This window comes from Taurulus bubalis (assembly GCF_910589615.1).
Source record: "Taurulus bubalis genome assembly, chromosome: 18".
NCBI lineage: Eukaryota > Metazoa > Chordata > Actinopteri > Perciformes > Cottidae > Taurulus > Taurulus bubalis.
Genome location: NC_136606.1, coordinates 1,439,963 through 1,449,902, shown reverse-complemented (window position 1 = coordinate 1,449,902; position 9,940 = coordinate 1,439,963). Strand labels below are relative to the sequence as shown.

General features: G+C 39.8%; 2 protein-coding genes across 3 annotated transcripts in view; both read left to right on the top strand.

The window, feature by feature from the left end:
* Positions 1 to 1,720, top strand: part of riok3 (RIO kinase 3 (yeast)) — a 7,559-nt gene extending 5,839 nt beyond the window's left edge. Inside the window, exons 10-12 of the mRNA XM_079234316.1 lie at positions 735 to 824; positions 921 to 1,034; positions 1,164 to 1,720. Of these exons, the coding sequence (XP_079090442.1) occupies positions 735 to 824; positions 921 to 1,034; positions 1,164 to 1,277 (318 nt within the window). The 3' untranslated portion in view covers positions 1,278 to 1,720. The remainder of the gene's footprint in view (positions 1 to 734; positions 825 to 920; positions 1,035 to 1,163) is intronic.
* A 1,857-nt stretch (positions 1,721 to 3,577) lies between these two features.
* rmc1 (regulator of MON1-CCZ1) overlaps positions 3,578 to 9,940 on the top strand; it is a 16,402-nt gene continuing 10,039 nt past the window's right edge. The window contains exons 1-6 of one of the 2 annotated variants that reach the window (XM_079234307.1): positions 3,578 to 3,757; positions 4,099 to 4,202; positions 4,386 to 4,470; positions 5,795 to 5,851; positions 6,186 to 6,272; positions 9,613 to 9,753. In XM_079234307.1, the coding sequence (XP_079090433.1) occupies positions 4,387 to 4,470; positions 5,795 to 5,851; positions 6,186 to 6,272; positions 9,613 to 9,753 (369 nt within the window). In that variant the 5' untranslated portion in view covers positions 3,578 to 3,757; positions 4,099 to 4,202; position 4,386. The remainder of the gene's footprint in view (positions 3,758 to 4,098; positions 4,203 to 4,385; positions 4,471 to 5,794; positions 5,852 to 6,185; positions 6,273 to 9,612; positions 9,754 to 9,940) is intronic. The other variant, XM_079234306.1, reaches the window with a different exon arrangement.

The window sequence follows — 9,940 nt, the reverse complement described above, 5'->3', positions numbered from 1 at the left end:
TTCCGGTCTCGCGTCGCAGCCGGGGCTGGTCCCGCTGCCCTCGGTGGCTGCCGGGGAGTTAGCGGGGAGCTAGCGGGGGAACTAGCATGAGCGCCAGCTGGCTACAGCGGGGAGCTAACAGGGAGCTAGCGGGGAGCTAGCGGGAAGCTAGCGGGGGAAGTAGCATGAGCGCCAGCTGGCTACAGCGGGGAGCTAACAGGGAGCTAGCGGGGAGCTAGCGGGAAGCTAGCGGGGGAAGTAGCATGAGCGCCAGCTGGCTACAGCGGGGCGCTAACAGGGAGCTAGCGGGGAGCTAGCGGAAGCTAGCGGGGGAACTAGCATGAGCGCCAGCTGGCTACAGCGGGGAGCTAACAGGGAGCTAGCGGGGGAACTAGCATGAGCGCCAGCTGGCTACAGCGGGGAGCTAACAGGGAGCTAGCGGGGGAACTAGCATGAGCGCCAGCTGGCTACAGCGGGGAGCTAACAGGGAGCTAGCGGGGGAACTAGCATGAGCGCCAGCTGGCTACAGCGGGGAGCTAGCGGGGAGCTAGCGGAAGCTAGTGGGGGAACTAGCATGAGCGCCAGCTGGCTACAGCGGGGAGCTAGCGGGGAGCTAGCGGAAGCTAGCGGGGGAACTAGCATGAGCGCCAGCTGGCTACAGCGGGGACACTGACTGGCGGTAGTCGGTAGTTTCCCTCTTCCACATTTGATCATAGTATATTGTAATGATAACATAAATGCATGTTGTGTTGCAGGTGTGGCTCATAGATGTGAGTCAGTCCGTAGAACCCACTCATCCTCACGGACTGGAGTTCCTCTTCAGGGACTGCAGGAACGTTTCCACGGTAACCCACAGTTCACCTGTTGGAGGTCAAGTTCATGTGACTGGTTTCACTTTGATGCTGGACCAGAATTAAAGTGTGTGTGTGTGTGTGTCACAGTTCTTCCAGAAGAGAGGCGTGAGTGAGGCGATGAGCGTCTTCGAGCTCTTCAACAGCGTGAGCGGCCTGAACATCCCAGTTGGTGAAGAAGAGGAGGCGGAGTTCATGGCTGAGGTAATACACATATATATATATATACACACACACAGGAGGACCCAAAGGAGTCTCTTTGTGGTCTTGATTTTCAAAATAAAAGTCCTGCTCCTTCAGAATAACAGTTTCTCTCTCTCCCCCCCCCCTCAGATCGTGGCGTTGGAGAAGAGGAACGAGGATCACATTCAGCGTCGAGGGAAGAAATCTTTTCCCGCCAGCTGTGATGACTTTGATCCTCCGTTACAAACAGACTCTGACGACTAAGCCCCGCCCCCTCGCTCTCTCTTCACGACCCTCCGTGATGAACGCCAGCTGTAAAGGAGGAGAAGAAAAGGAGGATGCTCCTCCTCCTCCTCCTCCTCCCACCAACCGCTTCCTTTAAAAACAGGCCCGACGGAGCTCCGCCTCCTGCAGCCAGGAGGCGGAGCCTTAGCGTGTCGGGTGTTGAAGTCAGAGCGACGGGGCTCTGAACCCACGACCTGCTGCTGCCGGCCGCATGAGCCGAGGAGCGCTGAAGAGCAACCAGAGCGTGTAAACAAAATGTAAACAACAACAAGAGGCTTGTTTCCCAACGCTTGTTTTTATTTTGAGATGGAACAGATATACACCAACAATATATTTAAAGTCCAATTATGTCATAAACAAAACAAATATGAAGCTAGAAATGAGTCAAAATAAATGTTATTATATCTGGAAAATGTAATCAAAGAACATTGAGTTTTAAAATGTAATGTTACAAATATATTTATTATTATTATATAATAACATATGTATTATTATATAGTAATAATACATATGTTATTATAATATATAATAATAATATATTGTTATTATACTAATAATAATAATGTATTATAATAATAATTATTATTATTATTATTATATAATAATATATAAAAACATTATTTTAAGTTCATATTATTATTTTATAATAGTAACAAATAACAATATAATTCATAAGAATATTATTATTATTGTAATATTACAGTTATAAAGTTATTGAACCAGGATTAAAACACGTTATGACAAAATTAAATCAGACAGTTAAAATAAATAATTAAATAATGTCACTTTAACTCATCTTTTATTTTGTCCCTAAAATAAAATCAAGTTATTTTGAGTTCTGTCGTCTCATGAGGGGTCAAAGGTCACGGCCGTTGGTAGAAGCAGAAAGAAGTTATTAATGTTTTGGTAAACTCTGGAAATTGAAGCGCAGAAGAAAGAAATGCAGGAAATGAGAAGTCGCCTCAAAGGAAGACGATGAAAACCGTTTGTTCGCTTTAAAGAAATGAAACTTAAGCTTTTGGTTTGTTTGATGTGAACAGATTAAAACATGAACGTTGCTCGTGTTGTGGTGGATTTATGAATCAGATGCGGTGACATTAAAACCTGAACAAGGAAACTCTTTTTGTCTTTTTATTTCATGGCTTTTATAAAGAATATTGAAATAAAATATCAGTGATACACAATAAACGTGTTCTATTTATAACTGCTACTTAAAATATATATAATCTAATGTTTATCTCTCGTCACATAACTCCCAGACCGTCACATGACTGTCAGACCATCACGTGACTGAGCAGCAAAGAAACCCGACTTCCGGTCTGACTCCTTCAGAATAAGAGTCATCTCTACAAATAAGAGCTGGCACCAAACTCATTCTGTAAATAATGTGACAATAATAGTGTTCATATGAAAGTCCTCCAGTTTAAAGTCCAGATCTGAAATGATATATGTTGTTTACGTCATAAGTAACAGAATAATGGTGATTTAATAACCATTATGGATTAATGGAACAGCAGTTCTGTGTCAAACACACAGGACTGTAAATGAAACAAAGAAATGGATCAGAAAAACATTTAAGAAGATAATGAAGAAACGGAATTAAATCAAATGTAATAAAAACAGACAAAATTATACCAGTTTGAGTTTAATGAATAAATGTGCATTTGAGAAATAGATAAAAATGCGCACAATTCACAAAACAAACTTGTTTATTTTGTTGATGCTTTATTTTACAATATTTTAAAATATTTTGAATGCCAATTGTTAATCAGAAATGGTGTATGTGAAAACCTACATGGCAATAAACCTGATTCTCCTTTTAGATATATATTTTATTTCACCTATATATATATATATATATATATATATATACACAACTATATAGAAAATAATATATATATTTATAAATATATGCATTGTTATTTATACACAATTTATATTTAATAATAAATATATATAATATTATTTATATAATATTTATTTTCACTTTTTTATTTTATTTTCATTAATATGGAATCAAATATTTTAGTTGAGAATAAAAGCGGGAGAATATATGTACATATTATGCTATACATATAAATAGTATACATATATATAAAAATAATATGATATATAATATATATATTCCCTGCTTTTATTCTGAAGAGCCAGACCGGAACGCGGAAGTGTAACGGACGCCCGTTGAAGTGAGAGGTTCTGCTGCTTGCGTTCCGTCAGGAGTCAGAACTGAAGGTAGAACAAGACCACTTCCGGCCGTGAGCATGAGTGAGGACCGGGACCGGGACCAGCAAGAGGACCGGGACCAGCATGAGGACCAGCGGCACCGGGACCAAGAGGACCAGCGGGACCGGGACCAGCGGGACCGGGACCAGCATTACCTGGAGCTCTGCGAGGACCCGGTGCAGTTTGAGAACGCCTCCAGCGTCAACAACGTCTTCTTCGACGAAGCCAACAAGCAGGTGAGCGCGGCTGCTCATGACGTCATCACGTCATCACGTCACACGTCACCGTGTTTGATTCAAGTGGTTTCTGTATAGATTCTAGAATAACGGTACTAATACCACACTGTGAAAGTACTTTATTACAGTACAAGTACTAATACCACACTGTGAAAGTACTTTATTACAGTACAAGTACTAATACCACACTGTGAAAGTACTTTATTACAGTACAAGTACTAATACCACACTGTGAAAGTACTTTATTACAGTACAAGTACTAATACCACACTGTGAAAGTACTTTATTACAGTACAAGTACTCATGCCACACTGTGAAAGTACTAATACCACATCTTAAAGTATGTACTTCCTGTTTCTTTGGTGCAGGTGTTCGCGGTGCGTTCAGGGGGAGCCACAGGTGTGGTGGTCAAAGGCCCGGACGACAAGAGCAGCGTTGCGTTCAGGTACATCCGCCTGTGCAGGAAACATCAGAAGGGGTTCAACACGTCGGCCGTCTGCGATGCGTTCAAGGACCTCTGAAGGGATTCATGTCTGGGATGCGTTCAAGGACCTCTGAAGGGTTGTAGGGCCAGTCGGCCTTGGAGCTGAATCATCATGAATCCTGATGTGTGACGTTTCCTCCACAGAATGGACGATAAAGGAGAAGTGAAGTGCATCAAGTTCTCCATCGGGAACAAGATCCTAGCGGTTCAGAGGACTCTGAAGTCTGTGGTGAGGTTAATAATAATAATAGTAATAATTAAAGCTGCGAGCAGCTGTGAACGGTGTCCTCGCTGGATCCCGGCACGTTTGGGGTAGCCGGCGGGTCGCCGACTGGCCTCGGAAGGAAACCGGCCAAACCCATGCATGGTCTCAACAAGCGCAGGGACCAGAAATTAATGTTTACAGTTTAGTCCTGGCAGCGCAAGAGAGCTACTTAGGTTTCTAAGTATTAGCTTACTAGGAGCTTGCTATGAATATATAAGTATCTTATATTTAAGCAATAAGTTACCATGTGATTTACTGTTCAGGCTGGTTGAAAGCAGGGTGGAGGATGACACACACACACACACACACACACATCATGTTTCTCTATGTACAGATTAGACCAGGTCATTTAAATTGCCTGTAAATGGGATGCAGTTTGGCTGATTTCCTTTGGCCAGTGGGTGGCGCTATGACAATCTGAACATTGGTCATGTACATGTCCTCAGGCATGGACCAGTATCATGCAGGAGGAGTATTGGGGTAATAGCATCCAAATAGTTTTAATGTTATGAGTGTTTAAAAACAAGACACGCCCCTAAGAGGTTGATTGGTCGATATCTCCTCAAAGCAATGAGATATCAAATGAATTTCAATTCAGCGTTGATGATCCAGTGACATTGATGATAACTACCAAGTTTGGTATGAAACGGAGCAAGCGTTTAGGAATTAACTACAATAATGTGTTTTTCACAAAATCCAAGATGGCGGAAAATATTCCTAGACGGACTTTATGGGTCTGAGAGGCTTTTTTGTAGAGCAGGTGGAGATGGACATGTGTGAATTTTTTCATGTCAAAAACACATTCTGGGCGACAGGAGTCATTTTTTGGAACTTTTTTCCCCGGCTTTGATACATTGCGTTTTTCACCAGGCCTGACAGGTGTTCCAAATTTGGTGAGTTTTCGAATATGACAAGTCCCCCAAAAAGCAGTCCAAATGAGAAAAATAAGAATCATAAGAATAAGAATCCCGGCAATTTTCAATAGGGTCCTACTCGGACTGACGTAGTAGTAGGACCCTGATAAGATAATAATAATAATAATAATAATAATAATAATAATAATAACCGTGGGACCTAATGTAACTTATTTTAAAGAAATAAGTATCTTCATTCACCGGATAGAGTAAAGAGAAACGTGAAAGGACTTGTTATTTCTACTGTGTGTGTGTGTGTGTGTGTGTGTGTGTGTGTGTGTGTGTGTGTGTGTGTGTGTGTGTGTGTGTGTGTGTGTGTGTGTTATCTGAGGACAAACTCTGACCTAAACTATTGGTTTTACGTTTTTCTGCAGGATTTTATCAACTTCATCCCCGACTATCCGCACACAGAGTTCACACAGGAATGCAAGGTATGTATTTTTTTTAAATATATTTTTGTTATATGTATTCATATATATACATATATTTATATATGCATATATTTCATATATATTTTTGTTTATTTATATGTATGTGTATGTATATATATATATATATATATATATATATATATATATATATATATATATATATATATATATATATATATATATATATTTCTTTCTTTTTTTCATGTTGATTCAAACCTTCATATAAGAACAAATAAATAAATCAGGAGTTTAAAAGTAACAACGATAAAGAATCTGAATAAAATGTCTTCTTTTCTTTAAATGAATAAACTGTTGTTGTTGTTTTGTCCTGCAGACGAAGAACGCCAGTGTTTTGGGATTCTGTTGGACCAACTGGAACGAGATCGTCTTCATCACCGACCAGGGAATCGAGTTCTACCAGGTAACGGCCACAGACCTCACTGGGAACCACTAGAATCACGAGAACCATTAACCAGAACCACTAGAACCATTAACTAGAACCACTAACACCACTAGAACCACTAACTGGAATCACTAGAACCATTAACTAGAACCACTAACTAGAACCATTAACTAGAACCCTTAACTAGAACCACTAACTAGAACCATTAACTAGAACCACTAACTAGGACCACTAACTAGAACCACTAACACCACTAGAACCACTAACTGGAATAACTAGAACCATTAACTAGAACCACTAACTAGAACCATTAACTAGAACCCTTAACTAGAACCACTAACTAGAACCATTAACTAGAACCACTAACTAGGACCACTAACTAGAACCACTAGAACCATTAACTAAAACCACTAACACCACAAGAACCACTAACTAGAACCACTAACTATAGCCACTAGAACCACTAACTAGAACCACTAACTAGGACCACTAACTAGAACCACTAGAACCACTAATTATGACCACTAACTAGAACCACTAGAACCATTAACTAAAACCACTAACACCACAAGAACCACTAACTAGAACCACTAACTATAGCCACTAGAACCATTAACTAGAACCACTAGCTAGAACCACTAACTAGAACCACTAGAACCATTAACTAGAATCACTAGAACCACTAACTAGAACCACTAGAACCACTAACTAGAACCACCAACTAAAACCATTAACTAGAACCACTAGAACCACTAACTAGAACCACTAACTAGAACCACTAGAACCATTAACTAGAACAACTAACTAGAACCATTAACTATAACCACTAGAACCATTAACTAGAACCACTAACTAGAACCACTAACTAGAACCACTAACTAGAACCACCAACTAAAACCATTAACTAGAACCACTAGAACCATTAACTAGAACCACTAATTAGAACCATTAACTACAACCACTATAACCATTAACTAGAACCACTAGAACCACTAACTGGAATCACTAGAACCACTAACTAGAACCATTAACTAGAACCACTAACTAGAACCACTAGAACCATTAACTAGAACCACTAACTAGAACCATTATCTAGAACCATTAACTAGAACCATTAACTAGAACCACTAGAACCACTAACTAGAACCATTAACTAGAACCACTAACTAGAACCACTGACTGGAATCACTAGAACCATTAACTAGAACCACTAACTAGAACCATTAACTATAACCACTATAACCATTAACTAGAACCACTAACTAGAACCATTAACTAGAACCACTAGAACCATTAACTAGAATCACTAGAACCACTAACTAGAACCACTAACTAGAACCATTAACTAGAATCACTAGAACCACTAACTAGAACCACTAACTAGAACCATTAACTAGAACCACTAGAACCACTAACTAGAACCATTAACTAGAACCACTAACTAGAACCACTGACTGGAATCACTAGAACCATTAACTAGAACCACTAACTAGAACCATTAACTAGAACCACTATAACCATTAACTAGAACCACTAACTAGAACCATTAACTAGAACCACTAGAACCATTAACTAGAACCACTAGAACCATTAACTAGAACCACTAGAACCACTAACTGGAATCACTAGAACCATTAACTAGAACCACTAACTAGAACCATTAACTAGAACCACTAGAACCATTAACTAGAATCACTAGAACCACTAACTAGAACCACTAACTAGAACCATTAACTAGAATCACTAGAACCACTAACTAGAACCACTAACTAGAACCATTAACTAGAATCACTAGAACCACTAACTAGAACCACTAACTAGAACCATTAACTAGAATCACTAGAACCACTAACTAGAACCATTAACTAGAACCATTAACTAGAACCACTAACTAGAACCATTAACTAGAACCACTAACTAGAACCATTAACTAGAATCACTAGAACCACTAACTAGAACCATTAACTAGAATCACTAGAACCACTAACTAGAACCACTAACTAGAACCATTAACTAGAATCACTAGAACCACTAACTAGAACCACTAACTAGAATCACTAGAACCACTAACTAGAACCACTAACTATAACCATTAACTAGACTAACTAGAACCACTAACTAGAACCATTAACTAGAACCACTAACTAGAACCATTAACTAGAATCACTAGAACCATTAACTAGAACCACTAACACCACTAGAACCACTAACTGGAATCACTAGAACCATTAACTAGAACCACTAACTAGAACCATTAACTAGAACCATTAACTAGAACCACTGACTGGAATCACTAGAACCATTAACTAGAACCACTAACTAGAACCATTAACTAGAACCACTATAACCATTAACTAGAACCACTAACTAGAACCATTAACTAGAACCACTAGAACCATTAACTAGAACCACTAACTAGAACCATTAACTATAACCACTATAACCATTAACTAGAACCACTAACTAGAACCATTAACTAGAACCACTAGAACCATTAACTAGAACCACTAGAACCACTAACTGGAATCACTAGAACCATTAACTAGAACCACTAACTAGAACCATTCACTAGAACCACTAGAACCATTAACTAGAACCACTAGAACCACTAACTAGAACCATTAACTAGAACCACTAACTAGAACCATTAACTAGAACCACTAGAACCACTAACTAGAACCATTAACTAGAATCACTAGAACCACTAACTAGAACCACTAACTAGAACCACTAGAACCATTAACTAGAACCATTAACTAGAACCACTAACTAGAACCACTGACTGGAATCACTAGAACCATTAACTAGAACCACTAACTAGAACCATTAACTATAACCACTATAACCATTAACTAGAACCACTAACTAGAACCATTAACTAGAACCACTAGAACCATTAACTAGAACCACTAGAACCACTAACTGGAATCACTAGAACCATTAACTAGAACCATTAACTAGAACCACTAACTAGAACCATTAACTAGAACCACTAGAACCACTAACTAGAACCATTAACTAGAACCACTAACTAGAACCATTAACTAGAATCACTAGAACCACTAACTAGAACCACTGACTGTCAAGAAGAAAAGACACACAATTATATTTAAAAACAAAAACACTTCTCACCATACCACACTTGTTTTTTTTCTTGACAGTCAGTGATTAACAAAATTATAATTATTAACTAGAATAAATCCATGTAATTTAAATACGGTTTAAATGTAGACTTAATATAAAAGAAAGACGTAAACTATCCGCTCAAATGCAACCCTCTTAGTGGAGTGATCATAACAACAACAACAACAACAACAACAACAACACAACAACAACCACGCCGGTCTGGTTCTCTCAGGTGCTTCCAGACAAGCGCAGCCTGAAGCAGCTGAAGAACCAGAGCATCAACGTGAACTGGTACCAGTACTGCCCCGAGACGGCCGTGCTGCTGCTGTCCACCAGCGTGCAGGGCAACGTGCTGCAGCCCTACGCCTTCAAGGTACGCCCTCTAGAACCTCTAGAACCTCTAGAACCACTGTCCACCAGCGTGCAGGGCAACGTGCTGCAGCCCTACGCCTTCAAGGTACGCCCTCTAGAACCTCTAGAACCTCTAGAACCACTGTCCACCAGCGTGCAGGGCAACGTGCTGCAGCCCTACGCCTTCAAGGTACGCCCTCTAGAACCTC